Source organism: Saccostrea echinata, unplaced genomic scaffold (assembly GCF_033153115.1).
Source record: "Saccostrea echinata isolate AGI-Se365-2 ecotype Australia unplaced genomic scaffold, CSIRO_AGI_Sech_v1 ptg000040l, whole genome shotgun sequence".
NCBI lineage: Eukaryota > Metazoa > Mollusca > Bivalvia > Ostreida > Ostreidae > Saccostrea > Saccostrea echinata.
Genome location: NW_026889789.1, coordinates 6,296,532 through 6,320,855, shown reverse-complemented (window position 1 = coordinate 6,320,855; position 24,324 = coordinate 6,296,532). Strand labels below are relative to the sequence as shown.

General features: G+C 34.6%; 1 protein-coding gene across 1 annotated transcript in view; it reads left to right on the top strand.

Moving 5' to 3' along the window:
- Positions 1 to 741: 741 nt before the first annotated feature.
- The window catches only part of LOC133200555 (uncharacterized), a 94,348-nt gene continuing 70,765 nt past the window's right edge, over positions 742 to 24,324 (top strand). Inside the window, exons 1-3 of the mRNA XM_061336337.1 lie at positions 742 to 820; positions 5,458 to 5,952; positions 6,317 to 6,556. Coding sequence (XP_061192321.1) covers positions 742 to 820; positions 5,458 to 5,952; positions 6,317 to 6,556 — 814 coding nt within the window. The remainder of the gene's footprint in view (positions 821 to 5,457; positions 5,953 to 6,316; positions 6,557 to 24,324) is intronic.

Here is a 24,324-nt window from a genome sequence, read left to right as displayed (position 1 = left end):
TGGGAATAGTAAAATAAAAATGGACAGATTACTTTTCATCTACGAAATGCATGAAAAAAAAAGTTCATTGTGCCTTTCCGATCGCCTGTAGATTTGGGTTTTTCCCAAGCGTAAAATTCCTGTAATATCCGTAGTAGCCCACAATGCAATTCAACTCATTCAGCTGATTTTTCAGTTTAAGCCATATTGATACCTCATTTGCTAATCTGACGCCAAAAAAATAGTCCCAGTTTCATTGCAAGTATTTTTGCTCAAAAATAAATTTTTATACATAACTGCAGAAAATAATTTCATTAGGAATTAATACTTACTGAAGCTTGAATGAATTAAAGAGAGACTGAAATACATTTCTACAGATATTATACAGTGGTGAAAAATGAAATGCAACATAACTTTTCTGTTTAACATGTCTCCACGTGGAAGTCACTTCCTAGCCACATTTTCGTGAATAATTTACCTTATCTCGTAACGGTTGTAGTCTCGCTTAATCTCGCCAGAGCTACTGTCAGAGCTACTCTGAACTCCTCGAGTTTTATAATTTGCAGAACACCGAAAAATAAAAGGTTCCGAACACATTAGTAGGGGTGAATATGGTTATGAGCCCCAGGTAAAAAACAGTCAGGTGTAACGAATACGAAGGGTTTTTAATAACCCTGTGAAAAATAATATGGCGTATGGCTATTTATGTGTTCACTCTTTATAGAGGAAATAAAAGATGAATGAATGAATTGGACTATTGAAATGCCTAATTCTGGTATTTTTTCTCTCGTAGATTCACCCTACGTGGGCCATTACGACGCGTGGAAGACAAAGATTTCAGGTGAGCATTTATCTAGAAAAAGAAAATAATTGCATTTGCTGAGCTTTAAACATCTTCTTTAAAATAGCTTTTCAATTATACAGAAACAAAGATTACATTTCATTGATAGATAAAGCTACATGTTAATATCCATCAGAGTATAAAACAAATACATGTATTAATAATTCAATCACATTTATATACAGCAAAACTCGGTTATAGCGAAGTTCTGGGGACCTGCAAATCCGTAATTCGTTATATCCTTATAACGAATTCGTTAAAGTATGTATAGAAATTCGTTATATCATTTTTTTTCCCTTCAAGCATGACTATCAAATGTATTAAGGGAAGTTTAAACTATGAAATTTATCGTGGAGTTCAAAAGTTTTGGAATGAATTGAGTTTCAGATATCTATACTTAGAAAATTATTATCAGTTCAATATTTTAAAAAATAAGATCTTTAAAACTTCTTTATAAAAGATGTAAATTTTGTTATATTTAACTTATAGGAGACACAAAATCAGTTCGCTATAGCCATACATTCGCTATATCCGAGTTCGTTATATCTGTAAAATTTTACATTGAATAGTTAAGAATTTTGCCGGGGATTGCAAAAAACTTCGCTATATCCGTGTTTGTAGTAAACGAGTTTTATTGTAGTTACTTGTGTTGCTTTAGCAGTGTATAGAATTAATATAGAACGTTAAAAGAAATCCAGTAATTCATTCGGAATCTTTCAAAGACACACATGTCATGGGTGTTTCCTCGGGGAAGGGTTCAGTGTCATTTTTATTGATTTATTTTATAAATATAATGACTGAAATACACCGGGAGCACTTTCGAACCACCAGATCCTCACATGGTACGAAAGAACAGAAAAGTGTTGACAATACACTTGTACCTAGCTAGGGTTTTTGAATTACTAAAACCAGTATCAATTACAGGCTGGGATCCAGGATTTTTTTTTTTTTTGGGGGGGGGGGGGGAAGGGGTCACCCAAGTTTTCAAACGTGAAAAACTTATTTGTTTATGTTTTGGGGGGTAAGGGTGTTGAACTACTTTCTGGAAAGAGCTGTGAGCGAACTCTGGACCGTGGCTTGAGATGATGGGGGCAGCCATTTAAATCTAGAGGGTGGGGTGGAGCTGACAAATTTTGTCGAGTCAGATTATGTTCATACATGTACCTTAATATGCCAGAATATACATGTACATTATTTGATTCTAGGATGATAAGCGAAATTATTTAATTTTTTGTTCACTGAAAAAAAAGTTTGACAAGGAAACATGTGGAGGATGTGTGCAGGCATGTGGTATCGTTTTTAAAAGTGGAGGGGCCAGCCATACATCTTATCCCTAAAAAACTTTTGGAAGCAATAAAAAAGAGGAAAATTGGCCAAACTCGAAAAACATTTTCTTTTTTTTTTTTGCTTGGGAAGAGGGGGGGGGGTTATGACTTCCTTTCATAACGAAATTTAATAAAATATACAAATTTACCATGATTTTACTATAAGCTAAACCCAGCCTTTCCTTGAGTATTTTCGATAGGAAAATGTTATAAGTTTGGAAAAGAGTAGCCCCCCCCCCCCCCGGTCTCCCTGAAACTACGTACGTGCCTGGTTGGATGTGTCAAAACTCGAAAACTTTCTTATTTATTTTCAAGATCTTTACTCCCCTCCCCCAACAAGAATCTAAAGTTTGTCCTCTTTAATTTTTTTTTAAAAAACACTGCGCAGAAAATTCTGTATATATACTTTAAGCTACTGCGAAACTGAAATCATTTGTCCTCTTTATCAATCAGAATCAATGTGCTTACGAGCGTATCTGAGTTGGATTTCAAGGTAGAATTTCAATCCAATGCTAGTTTCTCATGCGGACGCCCGCGCCGGATGGTACTCCCCCAGTTCATTACCTATCATCAAATGTTTTGACACTAACAGATGGAAATGACGTACACTGTAAGCTGCATATTACTAATGTTCCGCGGTCTTATGTACTTTTGTACATTAAGGACACGTTATTATTTTTCTAAGATACCAGGAAAAATTTATCTCGTGAAAACGACTTTTTATCTCGTGAAAACGACATTTTGTCTAGTGGAGATAATAAGTCGTTTTCACGAGATATCTCGTTTTCACGAGATAATATCTCGTTTTCACGAGATAATGTCTCGTTTACACGAGATATTATGTCGTTTTCATGAGATAAGTCGTTTTCATGAGGTATTACGTCGTTTTAACTAGAAAATATGTCGTTTTGACGAGATAATAAGTCGTTTTCTCGAGATTTTATCTCGTTTTCACGAGATAATATCTCGTTTTCTCGAGATAAATTTTTCCTGGTATCTTAAAAAAATAATTACGTGTCCTAAATGTACCTCCGTATTTGTGACTTTTCCTACAAATTTAATAAAGATCTGCGTTTCTATTAGGGGAGGGGGATCCAAGGCCATTTTTAGTTACTTTACTTTATACATTAAATTACTCCACAAATTCCGGGGGTAAGGAGGACAACCTTCAACCTCCCGACTCCCCTCTTGATCCGCCCATGGACTAAAGCTGAAATGGCCTGCACTGTTAAACAATATGTACACGTAGGTGTCTGAGTAAGATCAAAGCTGCAGACGTCGGAATTTTTGTTCTCATGTCTTTTAACTCAAATATCTATAATTATTTTTTTTTTTTTGTTAATTAAGCTTTTCATAGAATAAACATTTATTTGTTCCACTCTGAGCTAAAAGAAATGGGATTGATATATTGATCTGGACCTTTCTGTTTATCCGTCCGTTCCTCTGTCCTTCTGTAACTGTTAAATTTCCAGGTGATATATCTATAAGTCGTGTAATGAAATCTTACAATGTACACGTGACTCAAAGAATCTACTTATTTTGAGATTAAAGGAAAGGGGTATGAAATTCGGGTTTTGCAGAATTTAGTTCTTTTTTAAGCTCTCCTGGTCGAAGACCAGAAAAGCTTATGCGTTAGTAAGGTGTCCGTCGTCCGTCTAGCTGTCTGTCCGTCCGTCTGTCTGTCTGTAAACAATTTTTCAAAATGCTACTTCTCCTACAGTTTTGGTCCGATTGCAATATAACTTGGCACACGAGTAGACTACACTTAGATACATAATTCTGTATATCAGTTTTTGATTTCAATGAACGGTGATGCCTAGTTACTAAAAATAGAAATGCCTTTGAAATACTTTCAAAATGCTACTCCTAAAGTTTTGGTCTGATGACAAAATATAACTTGGCAAAGAAGTAGACTACACTAACATACATAATTCTGAATGTCGGTTTTTAATTTCGATGAACGGTGTTGCCATGGTTTTTAAGAATAGTCAGAAAAGTCTTTGAAATATTTTCAAAATGCTACTCCTCCTACAGTTCTGGTCTGATTTCAATATATCTTGCAAAGAAAAAGACCAAACCAATGATCATTGTTTTAAAATTTATTGTTGTTGAAAAGTTTCAAATTCAAGTGCTACTTTTCTCTTCCTTCGTTATAAGTATAAACCAGTAGAACTACAGTCTTGTCAGACTTCTGTTTTGTTTTTTTTTTAGATTTGCAATGAAAAATAAAGTGAGGATTCCCTCTAAATAAGAAAGACCTTTATTGATTTTGAGACCAAAGATGAATGGTCTAGGTCACAAGTTCATATATGGATGAAAAGTAAAAGTAAAAAAAAAAGTCTTTATGCTTTCGCAAAGATATTTTTTATCATAACGCATCAATTACATGACTTAAGAAGACCCCTATTGATTTTAATTTAAGAAGATGAAAAGACAAGGTCATATATTCATAAATAATATGACCTGGCTTTGGCATTCATTTAATACTGTCTAATGAATAAACCCGTCCATGTGATTTCGAGAAGAAATTGTTTTAACAAATTCAAAGTCCTTAAATCATACAGAATATCAAGTTTTTAATAGTTGTTTCCGGATATTATCTGAATTAACTCTCGACCTTAATCAATGGATATAAAAATTCCCTAAGTTAGTTTTTGTGTGTATTAGAGATCTTTTCAAAATCTACACGCCACTGTTTTATATACCCCCCCCCCCCCCCTTTGACAGGCACATAGATGTAGATGTGTTTTACAATGCTGAAAAGCCGACAATAATTAAAAGAGGCAGTTTAACAAATCTGAATTTCAAAATGAAAATGATGAAAGGGGAAAGGGGGGCTGGGGTTGTAGAGATTTCCAGTCACACTCTTCATTTTCTGAAAACTCCGTTTTTACAATTAAATGCAAGGACTCTGCCATATTGCATAAAAAAGATTGTTAACCTGGAGCTCGTTCTTTAGATGATATATATGCATCGAATCTGCAACAATTAGTTATTCTATCAAAAAAAATCTTTAATTCAATTTAACTGCTTGAGAGAGATCTAAACAGTTTGATAAATTGTACTGGCCTTCACTTGTGATTTCAAACACTTTTAATTTAATCCGGCCTCTACAATAGTACAACTTTCTGAGCACCAGAAAATTTTTTAAGGCAACTCTTAATTTTATTCTAAGTAAAAAACAAGAGGTGAGTTATAAGAGCCACCCCCCAAAAAGTATTCACTCAGTAATTTCAATAAAATAATCTAGGGCCTTTAAACTATATATATGTACATGTATCATTTCATATTGAGTTACTCATTATATTCTAGATCAGTTCTCCACATTAACTGATGACGAGGAATCCGTGTTATATTGTTTTCTGTGTTCTGACTCCGGTCCTCCTGACTTCACTGACACAGAGTGGCTGGACATGCTTAATAAGATACGACAGGACGTGTGCCGTGAAGAGAATCCTGTAACAAGTGAGGAAGCACAGCAGACTCTGGACAGACTGAAGTCACGTGATTACCTTTGGGAAGATCAGGACAAGATAACGGAGGACACAAAGGATGAGACAATGTATAGGATAGCATCAATAGGCCGTGATATACCATTCCTTTACAGTAGTTATGACACAGCCAGTGTATACCTGAGATCACAGAGATACAACATAAAACCTGGAGAGAAGTGTGTCTGTAGCAGCATCATTATCATAGGTATCGGTGCTGGTTCTGATTACTTACTGATACACCGTCTACAGATGAACATACTGACTCACGTCATCATGGAGGATACCGATATATATGATAAGATATACCAGATATGTAAGTCAGTGTTAAGTAATGTAATTATTTTCAGATTTCAGAAAATGTTTCAAGTAATTAATTGAATTCTGCAGATTGATATATTTATAAATAAGACAAAGTCAGCATTACTCTAAATATTTCATGATATGAATCCTTAGATATTGACTATTTTATTTATTTCATAGGTTTTGTACACTGCTTCTACAACCTATAGATATATGTACATGTGAAAATATTGTGAACTAAATTAGTAAATGGTGATTAAATCATTTAAATCGATTTCTTCGGAGATTAGATGTACCTTCATGTATATTTATACTTAATTTTATTTTAGTTGAATTAATAAATTTGACACTGTGACAATATTCGTCTTCTTCTACAGTGAATGTTTCAAACAAAATAATAAATGACTCTGAAGATAAAAGAAAAGGATTTTTAATGGATCTAAGAAGAGAAGGGGAGGCTGTACATTACAGAGGAAGATCACAGGACAGTGTAGATCACGTGACGTGGCTCTGGAGATACGAGTATGACGCAAGACCTAACATCGTGAGATCCTGTATAGGCCTCCATCCACACAATGACATTTACATCATCGACAACAAAGCTTACAGAAAACCAAGTAAGAAAATTAATATAACTGAAATGTTTTATTCAGTTTCCTTTAGGTTTTTTACAGTATTCACGGGGAGTAGTTGGGGCACATAAGTTTTAGCTGTGCGACTTCGATAAATAAAAACAAAAAAGTGCACACTAAACATGGAACTAAACTTTATTCTGCAAAATACTGACCAACTTTATTTTCCTTACGGTGGGGGATCAGGCGCGTAGCCAGAATGGAAGTGAAGTGTACGCAGAGAACGGCAGGGGTTAAGGGTAGGTTCTAACTTTCACAAATTAAAATTTTATTAATACTTTCCCGAATTTCCATAGTTTAACTACGCTTCAACAAAAGGGGGGGGGGGTCACCCTTTCAATGAACATTTTCAATGGGGAAAGGTTAGGTTTTGAAATAAGTGGGGGGGGGCATCCCCTGGCCCCCCTAAACTGCCGATGAGTGCCCAGAAGCTCCTGAGTTTTACCAAATATTTCATTCATTTTTTTTTTTTTTTTTTTTTTTGCAAAATAAAAATTATGCCAAATAGATTGTGTTAACAAAATAACAGACATACTCGTAGTAATATTAATTATTTTAACACAAACTTTAAAATTTCCATGGAAACTTATCGTACATGAAGTTTAGGCTTAATATTTAAACGATATATTGATATCATATACAGGTTCAAAAGCGGGTATACTAAATGTTAATTATTAAACAAAAAATATTGTATTCTAAATTATATACTAGTTCAATTCAATTCAATTCAATTTATTCACTCAAAAACCATGTAAATGGTACATGAAGTACATAAACATATAAAACATATATACATATAATAGGTATATAGTAGATCATAGCATTCAGCGATGTGTTTGATCTCATAATCTTTTCAAAACAATATCAATGTATTAAAGAACAATTACAAATTAATAAATAGTGTATTGGGATTGAGCAATGATTTATTATTTTATTATACAATCATAATAATATAAATTGAAATCGGAACAGTTTTACACAAAATTTATTTCGAAATACGAATACTTGTTGGATGGTTAGGAGATATTTTCTTTGAACCTCTCTCTCTCTCTCTCCCCTAGTCGTTTGTTTGAAAAATGATGTGTACGCACTCGCGTGTAGGCAGCTACGCGCCTGGGGATGGTGAGGGATAATTTTTTGACATTGATAATTAAGTGTACACTAAACAGGGAACCTTGCGTTATTTTACTCAGCGTAGACTATATCCTTAGATGTATCGATCATGCAACGTTGGTCACAATAAGTTTCTTGAGAATGAACATCTCTAAAAGCTTAAATATGGTCACTGAGCCCCCCCCCCCTCCCCTAAATATCAACCATCCTAAGTAATTTTTCCATGAATATGGAATTCTCCCTTAACATTTTACTCCCCCCAGCACAGTGACATAGCATCGTTTTTGAAAGGGGGGGGGGGCAGCCAGAGAAAAAAAATTCAACTTACCTGAAAAAGGGATCCATTTTTTTCCTTAAAATTCAACTTACCTGAAAAAGGGATCCATTTTTTTAATTAAAGGGGGGGGGGGAGGGTTGATGAGGGATTATTTCCGTAAACCGGAATGTGATTATGAAATACGTATCGTGATACAGAAATTAAAATACCAGTGTTTAGTATATAAATATAAATTCCATAAATAATAAATGTTCTTGTTCAAGTTTTTGAAAACAATTACTAAAATAAAAAAAAAATGTTAAAAAGTAAGACAACGACATCATAGCATTCAAACATGCTTTATAACAGGAAACTTTGTCTTCACAAAATATTTGTTAGAAACACTTAAGTCTATCCAAATTCATTGAAAACTAGCCAATTCAGAGAATCTGTGTCCTCCGCTTAAGGAAAAAAAGAAGGGCATGCGGAAATCTAGGGGGCGGGGGGGGGGGGAGGGGGTGGCATACACTTAAAGAAGGGCGGGTGGAGCCATAGGTAGATATGGTATGAAATTTAATTGCATAAACTCAAAAGCTTCTTGAGATATTGCCCGAAATGAAAGTTTAACACATAAACAGAATGTATGAGTTAACGACCTTGACCTTTGACCTCAAAATAAATAGGGGTTCTTTTTAGGCCACAGGGAATTATGGTATAAAATTTCATTTCAAAAGCTCAAAGGATTCTCGAAATAGATATCGGGTTGACACGAAAGTGTAAAAAAAATCAGACAGAATTTATGACCTTGACCTTTTGACCTCAAAATCAATAGGGTTCTTCCTTAGGCCATCGGGGGTTGTTGTGTAAAATTTCATGAAAAAGCTCAAAAGCTTCTCGAGATATCGCTCGGAAAACGAAAGTGTTACAGAAAGACGGACAGCTAGACGGACAGACAGACCGAAATTAAAATCCCCCACTTTCAGTGAAAGGAGGGGACAAAAAAGTATAAATGAAATATCTGTCATAGGTAATTTTTCCACTTTTCTTTAAGAATAAATCTTAGTAAATGTAAGCTACAAAAATTCCCATACTCTACAGTGGCGTATATTCCTTTCTGTTCATGTGTAGGCTAATGTGGAGCCGAAAAACAGGCGCAAAGTGCTAGTACGAGAAGGGTTATCTTAAGGGGGTGGTCACCCACCAAGAAAAAAAAATCAGGAAAAAGAACAAAATGGCATGATATTATATAGTGAAAATGAAAGTTACAGGTATATTTGGGTTCGCTTATAATATAAATTATGTATATTACAGGGATCGACATTAATGGTTGTCCGATTGCCCGGGACAAGCAAATTCTCAGTTTGGGCAGGTGAAATTGTCGACGTACTTGTCCGATCGGGCAAGTGAATTGTTCTCATACATTTTAATGATGTACATATTGATTTAGTTTACATTAATTAATAAATAAAAGAATAAATTGAAACTTGATTTCCATCACGCACCTGACTGACAATGTTTTTGCATTTGAAATTCCCTGGAAGCGTTTATGGATTATACCGTTCATTTAAAAATCGGGTTCGTTATTTTCTTTCGTAATAAATATGCTATGTCTAACAAAATTTTATTAACTTCTTATTAGTAAATTAGATTATTTATTTACGCACAGAATATATAAGTACAGTATAACACAATGTATCCTGATCAAGATAAGATGTGTTTCGTAGCAACTATCTTCCTTAAGCGTTGCTTCACAGTTATCTCTGAAAATCACGAATCACAAAAGGATCCTACCGAAAATATTTTTTTTTTAAAATATGAATTTTATTAAAAGGAAATGGAAAGTTAATGCTGCATGGCAGTACGTGTTAACAGGTTAAATTTTACAAGTACAGCGGTATACATTTATGTACAAATACAGCATCGAAATTTTTTTTTCAGGTAGCTCAACTTGCCAAATTGACAGTTGTGTATTTGGTCACATTTTTTCTGATCATTACGTCTACAGAAATTAATAATTTTCCTCTTAATTTCTTTCCTAATTTTGGGCAACCAAGTTTAGCATTCGGACAAGTCAAAGTCTAAGATCACTTGCCTGAAGGGTAAGTGGATCTGAAACTTAATGTCTATCCCTGATATTTACATGTTTTCTGGTCTAAGTATCAAATAAAATGGAGGGAAAACTTCGGCGTTTACCTGGAATATTTTAATCGAACTTTAAAAAAACATGGTTGTCTTTTGACCAGTGAATATAAAGATATAAAAAGTATTAAGTATAAAAATATTTTTAGCAATAATGAAAATAGAATCTTCATTACCGCTTAAGAAATTTTACCTCTATACAATTTTACCCTTTACAGTGCTTCCGTAATAAAGAAAGTTTTTTTTTAATAATGTAATTTTAAACAATACCTTTGTTTTTGATATGTTTTCCTTATACAAGTAATACAAAAATATATCCCGTAGACAATTTTATTTCAGTATTAGATATTGTAAAATGCATCTTGCTAAGAATATTTTTATTCGCCTTTGACGTCCTAAAAAAAGTACACGTTTTCTGATCATCTCTCTCTCTCTCTCTCTCTCTCTCTCTCTCTCCCCCCCCTCTTCAACCATACTGTAGTATACATATTTTAATTTTTACAACTTGAGAAAATGATGTGTAGGCTGCAGCCTTTTAGCCTATATGGAAAATACGCCACTGCTCTAGCTTTTGAACGTTTTGGAAAATTTTCATTTCATTGATAGTACTGTAATTTAATGATCATGTACTTGCCACAAACAAATTCTTCTCTTATCTCCCTTACAGGAGAGTTACATCGCCAATTTTTAGCTCACCTGAGCTGAAAGCTCAAGTGAGCTTTTCTGATCACATTTTATCTGTAGTCCGTCTGTCTGTCTGTATGTCCGTCTGTCTGTAAACTTTTTACATTTTCGACTTCTTCTCGAGAACCACTGGGCCAATTTCAACCAAACTTGTCACAAAGCATCCTTGGGGGAAGGGGATTCAAGTTTGTTCAAATGAAGGGCCACACCCTCTTTCAAGGGGAGATAATTAAGAATTAGTGAAAAATTAATAGCATCTTTTAAAAATCTTCTTCTCAACAACCACAGGGCCAAGAAAGATGAAACTCATGTGAAAGGATTCTCAGATAGTGTAGATTCAAGTTTGTTCAAATCATGACCCCCGGGGGTAGGACGGGGCCACAATGGAGGTCAAAGTTTTACGTAGAAATATGTAGGAAAAATCTTTAAAAATCTTCTTCTCAAGAACAGCAAAGCAATGATGAGTTAGATTTATATGGAAGCATCCTCAGATAGTGTAGATTCAAGTTTGTTCAAATCATGACCCCCAGGGGTAGGGCGGGGCCACAATGAAGGATCAAAGTTTTACATAGAAATATATAGAAAAAATCCTTAAACATCTTCTTCTCAAGAACAGCAAAGCCATGATGAGTCACATTTTTAGGTCACCTGAGCCGAAGGCTCAAGTGAGCTTTTCTGATCGAAATTTGTCCGTTGTCTGTCGTCGTTGTCGTTGGCGTTGTCTGTCGTCGTTGTCGTTGGCGTTGTCGTTAACTTTTCACATTTTCATTTCACATTTGTCGTTAACTTTTCACATTTTCATCTTCTTCTCCAGAACTACTGGGCCAATTTCAATTTCAATCAAACTTGGCACAAAGTATCCTTGGGTGAAGGGGATTCAAGTTTATTCAAATGCAAGGGGAGATAATTACGAAATATCAAACAATTAATGGCATTATTGAAAAATCTTCTCAAGAATCAATGGGCAAGGAAAGATGAAACCCATGTGGAATTATTGTCAGGTAGTGTAGACTCAAATTTGTTCAAATCATGACCCCAGGGGGTAGGGTGGGGCCACAATGGACGATCAAAGTTTTACCTAGGGATATATAGGAAAAATCTTCAAAAATCTTCTTCTCAAGAACAGCAAAGCTATGATTGGTCATATTTATATGGAAGCATCCTCCGGTGGAGTAGATTCAAGTTTGTTCTAATCATGACCCCCGGGGGGTAGGGTGGGGCCACAATGGACGATCAAAGTTTTACGTAGCAGTATATAGGAAAAATCTTCAAAAATCTTCTTCTCAAGAACAGCAAAGCAATGTTTGGTAATATGTAAATGGAAGCATCCTCAGGTAGTGTAGATTCAAGTTTGTTCAAATCATGACCCCCAGGGGTAGGGTGAGGCCACAATGGATGATCAAAGTTTTACATAGGTGTATATAGAAAAAAATTTTCAAAAATCTTCTTCTCAAGAACAGCAAAGTTATGATTGGTCATATTTATTTAGAAGCATCCTCATGTGATGTGGGTTCAAGTTTGTTCAAGTCATGACCCCCGGGGGTAGGGTGGGGCCACAATGGAAGAATAAAGTTTTAATTAACATAGGAGTATATAGGAAAAATCTTCAAATCTTCTTCTCAGGAACAGCAAAGCTATGATTGGTAATATTTATATGGAAGCATCTGCAGGTGGTGTAGATTCAAATTTGTTCAAATCATGACCCCCGGGGGTTGGTTGGGGCCACAATGGACGATCAAAGTTTAACATAGGATTATATAGGAAAAATCTTCAAAAATTTTCTTCTCGAGAACAGCAAACTTATGATTGGTCATATTTATTTGGAAGCATGCTCAGGTAGTGTAGATTCAAGTTTGTTCAAATCATGACCCCCGTGGGTAGGGTGGGGCCACAATGGACAATCAAAGTTTTATGTAGCAATATATAGGAAAAATCTTCTTCTCAAGAACAGCAAAGCTATGATTGGTCATATTTATATGGAAGCGTCCTTAGGTGGTGTAGATTCAAGTTTGTTCAAATCATGACCTCCAGGGGTAGGGTGGGGCTACAATGAAAGTTCAAACTTGTAGAGAAAAAAGTCACAGTCAAAAAATCATGTAAGCATCCTTAGTTAGTGTAGATTTAATTTTGTTCAAGTCATACCCCCCCCCCCCTCCCACTCCCTTTTAGGGGTAGGTTGGGACCACTTATGCATTTAAGCTTTTCAATACTAAACAGATTTTTCCTCTTTTCCTAGCCACAGTGCTCAGTTGAGTGATGTGGCCCCTGGACCTCTTGTTATGGAAGCATCCTCAAGTAGTGTAGATTCAAGTTTGTTCAAATCATGACCCCCGGGGGTAGGGCGGGGTCACAAAGGAGGATCAAAGTTTTACATAGAATTATATAGGAAAAATCCTTAAAAATCTTCTTCTCAAGAACAGCAAAGCCCTGATTGGTCATATTTAAGTGGAAGCATCCTCAGGTAGTGTAGATTCTATTTTGTTCAAATCATGACCCCCGGGGGTAGGGTGGGGCCACAATGGAGGATCAAAGTCGTAAATTGAAATATATAGGAAAATATCTTCTTCTGAAGAATTGCAAAGCCATGATTAGTCATTTTGATATGGAAGCATCCTCAGGTAGTGTAGATTCAAGTTTGTTCAAAGATGACCCTGGGGGTAGGGTTGGGCCCAATGGGGGATCGAAAGTTTTACATCAGAACATATAGAAAAAAATTTCTTCTCAAAAACAGAAAAGCTATGTTTAGTCAGATTGATATGGAAGCATCTTCAGGTAGTGTAGATTCAAGTTTGTTCAAATGATGACCCCTGGGATAGGGAAGAGCCACAATGGGGGATCAGATTTTTACAAAGGAATATATGGGAAATCTTTTTAGGTCACCTGAGTCACTCAGGTGACCTATTGCTATCCGTTCTCGTCCGTCGGCGTGCGTCGTGCGTCGTGTGTTAACATTTGAACATTTTTAGCTTCTTCTCTAAAACCGCTTAACCAATTTCAACCAAATTTGGCATATAGCATCTATGGGTAAAGGGGAACAATAATTGTGAATTTCATGGTCCCTGCCCCCCTGGGGCCTGAGGGGTGGGGCTAAAACCACCAAAAATAATGCAATCTTTAAAAATCTTCTTCTTTACTCCAGGACATCAAGCAGTCAAACTGTTGGCATCATTGTAACAAGCATTGAGCCCTCTACCAAAATTGTGAAATTCATGGCCCCAGGGTCAGGGGTTCTGGTGTTAGGGCGGGGCTCTATTGATTATATAATGAAAATGCATTATTTCTTTGAAAATCTTCTTCTCTGCTCCTGGGTATTAAATAAAGTAACTAAGTATATAGTTATGATGATCAAGAGAGCCTCTTCCAAAATTGTGAAATTCATGGCCCCAGGGTCAGGGGTTCTGGCCCCAGGGTGGGGCTATATAGATCATATAGTGAAAGTGCATTATTTCTTTGAAAATCTTCTTCTCTGCTCCTGGGTATTAAATAAAGTAACTAAGTACATAGTTATGAAGAGCAAGAGTGCCTCTTCCGAAATTGTGAAATTCATGGCCCCAGGGTCAGGGGTTCTGATGTTAGGGCGGGGCTCTATTGATTATATAGTGAAAATGCATTAATTCTTTGAAAGTCTTCTTCTCTGCTCCTGGGTATTAAATAAAGTAACTAAGTACATAGTTATGATGATCAAGAGAGCCTCTTCCAAAATTGTGAAAGCCATGGCCCCAGGGTCAGGGGTTCTGGTGTTAGGGTGGGGCTCTATTGATTAGTGAAAATGCAGAGATTCTTTGAAAATCTTCTTCTCTGCTACTGGAGATTATTTAAACAAACTAAGTGCAGGGTTATGATGCATAAGGATGCCTTTTCAAAAATTGTGAATTTCATGGCCCCAGGGTCAGGGGTTCTGGTGTTAGGACGGAGCTCTATTGATTATATAGTGAAAATGCATTGATTCTTTGAAAATCTTCTTCTCTGCTACTGGAGATTATTTAAACAAACTAAGTGCATGATTATGATGGGCAAGGATGCCTCTTCCAAAATTTTTTAAATATATGGCCTCAGTTTTTGGGGTTCTTGAGGAAGGGGGGGGGGGCTCTATTGATTATATAGTGAAAAAGGATTAATTCTATTAATTAATCATTAATTAATCCTGTGTGCTCCTTAGCATTGAGCAGATAAATAAATTGCTTAGCTATGATGAAAATGGGAGCTTTGAACAGAATTTTAAAATCTTGTGGTCCTAGGGTCAGGGGTTCTGGCATAATGGGGGGGGGGCTTTTGATAAAATAGTGGAAAAGTGTTAATTCTTTGAAGTCCGTAGTTATGATGATGAGTATAACTCTTCCAAGTTTGTAAATTTCTTGACCCTTGGTCTTGGGTTCTGGTGTTAAGGTAAGGCTTTGTTGAATCTGTAGTGAAAATGCATTGTACCTGTGAAATTCTTCTCTGCTTCTGGGCATATCGGAAGAAAACTGATTAAAAGTTTAAATGATATAAGTAAGCGTATTTCTACCAGATTTTTGAACATCTGGACCATTTGTCGAAGCATTCTAGTCCTGGGCAGGGCTCTATTAATTTGTATTCTACTGAGAGAAGTTATTCCCCTTTTCCATTCACCTTTGATAATTAATCACTGTAAATAATGTATTTGAAAGGTTAATAGAACTAGTAGACTAATTGTTCACAGAACAATTAGAGGTCTTTCCACCTTTAAATATATGTTTTAATACATTTGACTTTTATTTTGAAAAAAAAGAAAGAAAATTGGCATCATATCAAAGATCGAGTGTCATTTTATTTAATACGATAAAATGTGATTCAGTGTATTTAATGTTTTCCTATGTATTACATTTTTTATGTATAGTACTGCACAACGTTATGTTTTTTTCAATATGATTTAATAAAAGAACATTTTCTATGTACTTTTTAGTTGATTAAAGTACTTAAGTGATTATCATGGAATGGAAAATGTTATTCAGCGAGTGAATATTCACCGATGATTCATTTCCGGATTTGAATCCGTCTTTCAACCACGTTTTATTTCGCTATTGTCTTTTTCCGGTTGTGAAACCACGTAGACACAGGCACGGAGGCAGTCTTCGAAGTTGTTATTACGCGTTGAATTTGTGTAGAAAATACTCATCGAATCAAAATAAACACGTCTTAAGAGTAAGTATATACTACATGTTTTTTTTAAATGAATGTGTTTTTGACGACTGAGACAGAGTGCAGGCATCAAAGGGCCATAACTGTTATTATAGTACTGTTGCATGACAATAAAAATATGCATAAAAGTCCCAAATATTCTTCAGTTTTAAAAGTCTTTACTAATATTGCATGGTTGAATATCAGAGACATAGATAGTTTATGTCTCGGTTGAATGCATAAAAAATAATAATTGTACCATAGTCAAAAAATATGCAGTAAAGAGGCAGGGACCTATTAGTATATAGGTCCCTGAAACAGGTAAGCATTTGTATTGTTCCTTAAAAAAATCTTTGATCAAGGTATTTGTAATACCTTAATAAAGCTATATAGCTTTATCAAGCTATAAACCTTTATCAGGGTATTGTGCTGGACCTGATTATTTTAGCTTATGATCATTCATTTCTCATTATTGATTATGGTCACAATTTTACATTCTATAACACATGTTCAGACCTAATTTTCTCTGCCATCAATAAAAGATGTATCATCAATGTTTACAGTTGTAGGAAACTTCAAACCCATTGTTGTTGTATTCTTTCAAAAGTATGAGGAGAATTAACATTATAATGCTGTTTTAAATATGATTAAGAAGAATGTACCTTTGCAAAGAATAAATTCAGTAAGATATGAGTTGTTTGTTCTCTGAATATATGAAACATGATTCAGAAAAGAACACATGCACAATTGATATATTAGAGAGGTTAAGCAGATGACCATGTAAGTCTACATGTATGTGTAGCTAGGGAAAACCCCTAATTTACTGCGATTCACATCATCAGATTTGCTTACTGCACACAACATGTAGCTTCATAAGTACACAGAGGTAAGAATGCGTAGCTTCTTAAACTCAAATTATAGAATATATATTTTTCAAGTGGTGTTTGTTGTGATGTTGAGAGTTTATTACATACATATGTATCTTTTTTAATCAAAGTCATAGAATTATTTGATAAAAAATGGATTGTAAAGTGACTTGTTGAAATGATGTTTTACACATACTGGTACACATACAGTTTGTTAAACAGAACACAATGTTACGCCATCTTGTAAAAACACTTTTAGGTTTACACGTACACGTAGACACACATGGTCAAATGCGCAACCTCTCTATTGATCGAAATTTGAACTTTTTATCTTGTATGTTTGTAATAAAATGGACATACAAGTGATTTGGTGTGCTTATAAGCAATAATAACTCTGTATTTATATATGAATATAAGGCTGGAAAGATTGCATTTTGTATCTGTGTTCACTATTGTCCAAAACCTTTTTTTAATGTCTAAATAATGATGAGTCACTCTTTCAAGAGAGTTACATGACACCTAACATCTAGGTTGTATTTCCTTTGCTTCTTTTTCATATCGCAATATCAAGAATCAGCAATCGCTACAAACATTAGTGCCAAATCATTGATAAGTATTAAGAAGAGAATCATGAATCATTCTTTTCCTCTTTCACTAGGACTCAACTTGCACATCAGAAATAACTTATTTTAAATGCCCATTAACATTTTATTACATTCAACTTGATTCAAGCAAAAAGTCAATATGGATAATTTATCTTATATTAGCATTCCCTTAATTTAATGTATTTATGATTTTCATTGGAAAATTCATGCACTTAACTTAGCTCAGTTTTAATGAAACATGAACCATTAGAGTGTATTGGCTAAGATGTGCAGTTCTAATATTATGATAATTAGATTTTCAAATTACATTATTAGTTCTTCTGAGCCAAAGGCTCAAAGAGCTAATGCTATGGCCATTTGTGTGGTGTGCGTAAACTTTTTAGAATATGGGCCATAACTCAAGAACCCCTTGGCCAATTATTGTCAAATTTGTCACAGGGTATCCTTGGCCCAAGGGTTCTTGTTTGAACAAAACTAGGGTTGTGACCCTTAAACAAGGGGGAGATAATTAGGTAAAACCAAAAGTACTGGTTGCTAAAAAATCTTCTTAAGAACCACTGGGCAGATTATCACCAAACTTACACAAAAGAATGAGGATATGTCGTAGATTAAAATTTGCTTGGGGAATCACCCTTGGGCAAAGGGTGTGGTCTCAAGGTCACTTCAAGTTGACCAAAAATTACATTTAATTAAAATGCTGATATTTTGCTTACTTTATGGACTAGGATCATCAAATCTTGTCAGTTGATGCATCTGTGGACCTCATATCATGTTGACTCAAAAGTAGGTCATGGTGATCTACTTTTTAAATTTTGAGGCCATTCTTTTTATGCCCCCCCCTAAAATGGCCAGACATATAGTGTTACCCTGTTCTGTCATTCTGTCATTCCGTCATCATTCAGTTTCCATTCATTATCTCTGCAACAGTTGCACACATTCAACTCAAATATGACATATGGATACGTCTTAGGAATACGCAGGTCAAGTTTGAATTTGGTCATGGTCCGATGATTTTTGACAGAGTTATCCCTCTTGAACTTGGAAAAAAATAAGAAATTTTCAGTTTCTGCTCTCCAACTTTTGTAGGGATTACGTATAAGGTTGAAATATAAAATTGGGCCTCTTGTATTAATTTTGAAATTACATTTACAAATAATAAATCTTCTTTTCAATATAAGTAATACATGTATATTATACATGTATTACTTATATTGAAAAGAAAATTTATTTTTTAGATTAATCAGACACATTGTCATTACATGAATTAATGTGAGCTTGGGAATATGAATAAATCACAGTGACCTACTATCTGAATTTAATGGCTATTTATTTACATTTGTTCTGAACTTAATATCTTGGAATATTAAAAAGGTACATTACAACCATAAACCTACTAGTATATCAGTTAATGTAGTTAATGTTTTATTTTGTGACATTTTTAAAAGACATTTTGGGCACCAAACCTAGAAATCTTGATGCCTCTAGGGACAAGGGAATGTGTCAACCAAAAGTTCAGTGATTTTATTTTTCGCATCAAATATTTTAAGGTTAGATACTTTAAGGCTGAGAATTATCAAATCCTGTCAGTAATATGGCTCTTGTTATCAGTATGTTAAATATGTTGAATAAGGCTTTTTCATTTGTGACAAATGTTTCCTAAAAAATACAATAAAGAATATATCACAGATAGTAAGCTTAAGTAAACACATGGAAAAAAATCTACAAGAGTTTTCTCTGACTTGATTCAAGTGCGAATATCAATGATCAGATATTTGTAATACAAGTACTAACATTACTTATATATCCACACACAAGACTATTCCTCAAAGAAATGACATTTATCTATGTGAGATTTAATATTTCTCATAGTATAACAGTTTTATTTTATTCTTCATTTTCAGCAAATATTTTTTCTGTACTAGTTCTGGTGAAAGGGGGGGGGGGGGGGGGCTCTATTGATTATATAGTGAAAATGCTTAATTTCTTTCAAAATATTTTTTTTCAACTACTGGTCATAAAGCAAAGAAACAAGTGTATAGTTATGATGAGCAAGTGCTTCTTCCAGAATTGTGAGTTCATGCATGGCCCCTGGGTCAGATGTTCTGGTGTAAGGATGGGGCTTTATTCATTTAATAATATAGTGAAAATACATTTCTTTGAAAATCTTCTATGCTTCTGGGCATATTAAAGGCAAACAGAGTAAAAGTTTTAAAATGCAAAGGTATTTTTACCAGAATTTTGGACACCTGGACCATTTAGTCAAGTGTTCTGGTTCTGGCCAGGGCTCTATTAACTTGTATTCTGCTGAGCAAAGTTATTCCCCTTTGCCATCCACCTTTGATAATTAATCACTGTAAACAATGTATTTGAAAGGGTAATAGAATATGAGAATTATGCAAGAATATTTATTGTATAATACAAAAAGTACTTTCATAGTTTTAATGATCAGGTAGACTTGGAAATAATAGGTGAATAAAAATGAGACAAAAATAACTTATCTTTTTAAATGTTCTTCAAAGGCCAAGATAGGGCAATGTGAGAATTTAAGTAATAATAATATGGGTTAAAGAATAGACAATTTGTTAATAGTCTGCATGGTAATAGTGATAAATGGGGGACAGATTAGATACTTAGACCAATTATTTTGTTGATGCTAATCATATTATTTTTCTTGCTTTTTGGGCAACAAAGCTTCTTTTATCAGTTTATGGATCCTCTAAATTGTTGTATTGCACTCAGATGACCTTTAAGGCCCTTGGGCCTCTTGTTAATGATAACTTTTTTATTTACTTAAAAAACTAGAATAACCACCTTTTCAATTTTAATTGGTCTCAACATGAATGTAAAGGAACAGATGTTTTATTACAGAGATTGTATAAACTCTTCTTGCTGTCTGTAGACATTTAAGATGCAGGTTGTAAAAACCATGTGATGAAGAAAAAAAAAACAGCACTTTATTGGAATCCTTTCTCTGTGTTTGTAGGAAATTGGAAAAGTTACATGAAAGAAATATCCACTAAATTAAATTGTAGATAAATTCTAGGTGGACCATTTTCCTGGATAAAATTTTGTCAAGAGTACTTCTGCTACTTTTTTAATATTTCTTCAAGATGAAAGAATGATGATTATATTCTGCAACTGTCATGTTATATATTTTTTTTTCAGGTTATCTGGTAGTTGACATACAGTGAAATCTGAGTGAAGCTGAGGCGATATTGAATACAGCATATTAAATCTTGTGTTTGTCATTAGGCCTGACAAAAATTGGTGTGTTTATACATTCGTTCAAGAAATAAAGTATTGCAAATTTCTCTCTCTTTGCATCAATAAATCAGTCTATCTCTCTGTCAAGAATTGTTTTGATGCAATAAGTTGTATATCTTTTAAAGTCATTGAGTATTTCACATATAATTGTAGTATTTTTCTGCCTAGCCATGAACATATCTGGGCTTTTAGTGTTTGTCATATTCATCTTTTGCTCCCCATTCTTATTTTTCTTTCCATATGTCAGACTTTGGATTTAGCTATTTTATCAAACTTCATACAAAGATGCATTTAGATGAGAAAAATTCTTCATTTCACACCTTTCAAGTTTTTACCTTCCATATGACCATGACCTGAGCTGAATGTTCATGTGGGCTTTTCTGATCAAATTTTGTTCAGGGTCTGCCTGCATATCTTGAAGATTCAATTTTGTTTGTTCATTTTATGAACCCTGGGGATAGGGTGGGACCACTAAAGATTATCAAATTGTAACCGAGGAAGACAGAGAAAAAAAAATTAAGACCATCTTTTCAAATTCCACTCAACCAGAAGAGTTGAAACTAAGTGAAAGTTTCAGTACATAGTGTAGATTCAAGTTTATTCAAATAATGGCCCGGGGGTTGGGGGTAGAGTGAGGCCACAATTGGAAAAAAATTACTAAGGAATATAAAGAAATAAATCATTAAAAATCTTTTCAGGAAACACAAAGCAATTGTAAATCATTTTTATGTTGAAGCCTCATCAGGTTGTGTACACGTGAGTTTGTTCAAATCATGACCCCGGCTGAGGCCACAGTGAAAGATCAAAGATTTACATTATCTTATATATGGAAAAATCTTTAAAAGCCTATTCCTCTAAAACAGCACAATTATGATTTATATTTGTATAAATGCATCATATATTCTAGTGTGTTCAAATCATGACCTTTGAGAGGAGATTGGAGCTTTATATGTGGTCTAAGTTTTAGGGGGAAATCTGCCAATAACTTGATAACTTGATAAACTGATAAGAAACCTGGGGTTCACCAGTAACATTTGACCCTCCTTTAATGTGATGTTGAACTTCACTTTTGAAGATTTTTAGCTCTTATGAGCCAGAGGCTCAAAGAGCTAATGCTATGGCCATTTGTGTGGTGTGCATAAACTTTTTAGAATATGGGCCATAACTTAAGAACCCCTTGACCAATTTTTGTCAAATATGTTACAGAGTATCCTTGGCCCAAGGGCTCCCATTTTTACTAAAACTGGGGACGTGACCCTTAAACAAGGGGAGATAATAAGGAAAATAAAACCAAAAGTACTGGTTGTGAAAAAAATATGATGATGATGAACCAGTGGGCAGATTATCACCAAACTTACACAAAAGAATGAAGATATGTTGAGGATTAAAAATTGTTCAAGGCATCACCCTGGGACAAAGGGCGAGGTCTCAAGGTCATCGTGACCTACTTTTGAAATTTTATGACTTTATTTAAAAAATTTCAGGTACTAATTGGCTTAGAATCCTCAAACTTTGTCAGTTGCTGCATCTTGGGTAATTACGAAAATGTCATCTGAAAAGTAGGTCACAGTGACCTACTTTTGATATTTTATGGCTATATTTAAATATTTCTGGTACTTATTGTTTAAGAATCATCAAACTTTGCCAGTTGATACATCTTTGGTCCTTGGAGAATGTCAACTGAAAAGTAGGTCACTGTGACCTACTTTTGAAATTTTATGGCTATATATAAAATATTTCAGGTACTAATTGACTTACAATCAACAAACTTTATCAGTTGATGTATTTGGTCCTCAGAGTATGTCAACTGAAAAGTAGGTCACTGTGACCTACTTTTGGAATTTTGCGATATATTAATGTTTTGAGATACTAATTGTCTCAGAATCATCAAACTTTGTCAGTTGATGTATTTTGGGGTCTTGGAGTGTTTTTTTTCCAAAAAGGAGGTCACTGTGACCTACTTTTGGAATCTCAAGGCTCTGTCTGAATATTTTAAGATAGTAAGGGGCTTAGAATCATCAAACTGTGTTAGTTGATGCATCTTGGGTTCTCAGAGTGTTTTATTCAAAATATCTTAATTTAAGGATACTCAGAGGCTTTAAATAGAAGTGATAGGTTGTATAATTTATCAGAAGAGCGATTCAAGGCCCTTGGGCCTCTTGTTTTTTTATCAAACTTCAACTAAGGTACAAACAGATTATAATTGTTCAAGTGTGTCATATGTGTCAACTGTGCCTTGACCTTCCCTATGAACCAACTTTCCATTTGACCTTAAACTTCACTTTTCAAGATATTTATATCAAAGTTTATGCAAAGAGGAATTCAAAGGTTTCAAAATATTTAGCTCTTCTATCTGAGACCAAAAGAAATTATGCAATAGTAAAGTGGCTGTCCATATGTCTGTTTATCCATTTTTTTTTCAAAATGCCTCCTCATTTGTCTCCAGTCCAATTTTAATATAACTTGGTACATAAGTAAACTACACTAAGATACCTAATTCTATATTTTTGTTTGTCACTACTTATTGCAGTATAGATTCAAGTTAGTTCAACCCCCCCCCCCCCCCAAAAAAAAAAAAAAAAAAACACTTTTATATCAAAACTTTTCAAGACTGAACTGATTTCTGCTTTTTCCCAGCCAGAGTGCTCAGGTGAGCGGTGTGGCCCATGGGCCTCTTGTTAAGTGATGGGATTTTTAAAAGTGTTTCAAAAAGCATTCAATTCATTCAAGAAGTGCAAGTTTTTTATTTATTGAAACTTAAATACTTGTTACTGAATTCTTGTTTAATATTTTTCAGAATATGCCACGTAAAGCAAAAAAGTCAACTAACAAAAAGGCATCTGAGCAGAGGCTAAGAATGCAAGAGAGGAGAAATCAGGCCACAACACAGAGCAACATCTCTTTAAACTGTCCAGAAGAGAGCAACATCTCTTTAAACTGTCCAGCAGAGAGCAACATCTCTTTAAACTGTCCAGCAGAGAGCAACATCTCTATAAAATGTCCAGAAGAGAGCAACACCTCTATAAACTGTCCAAAAGAGAGCAACATCTCTATAAAATGTCTAAAAAAGAGCAACACCTCTATAAAATGTCCAAATCAAACAGAGAATGAAAAGAGCAACATCTCTTTAAAATGTCCAAATCAAATAGAGAATAAAAAAAATGCACATGAAACAAACAAGTTAAAGAGAAACAGACAAGACAATGAAAACTTAAACAAAATTGCAAGTACACCATCAGTGAAGCTTTGTAAAAAAGAGAGAAATGAAAACGGAGTACACTCTGTCAATGAACAAGATAGAGTGGTAGTTCAAGGTAGTTTCCACCAGGGAGATGTTAGGTTTGGAAGAAATAGTGGAAAGCAATGTGTTGCAAACAGTTTATCAGCAATAGCTCATAGCAAATTGAAAGATATAGATAAGTGGGATGAGACGTATCTGGACAATGTACTAATCAAAGGAGATGAGCTTTATACTCTGGTTCATGGCACAAATGACTTGTTGTTAATGTCAGATTTACCAGAAGTGATTGAAATATCAGGGAAAATGATGCAGGTTAAAAAAAAAGACTCAATCACAGCAACAGTTGACACAAATGGAACCATTGATTTCAGTGATTTTGATAATTGTCTGCCACTAGATCTGGCAATACAGGAATCACTTATAGACTCTGATGGTTGTTTCATATG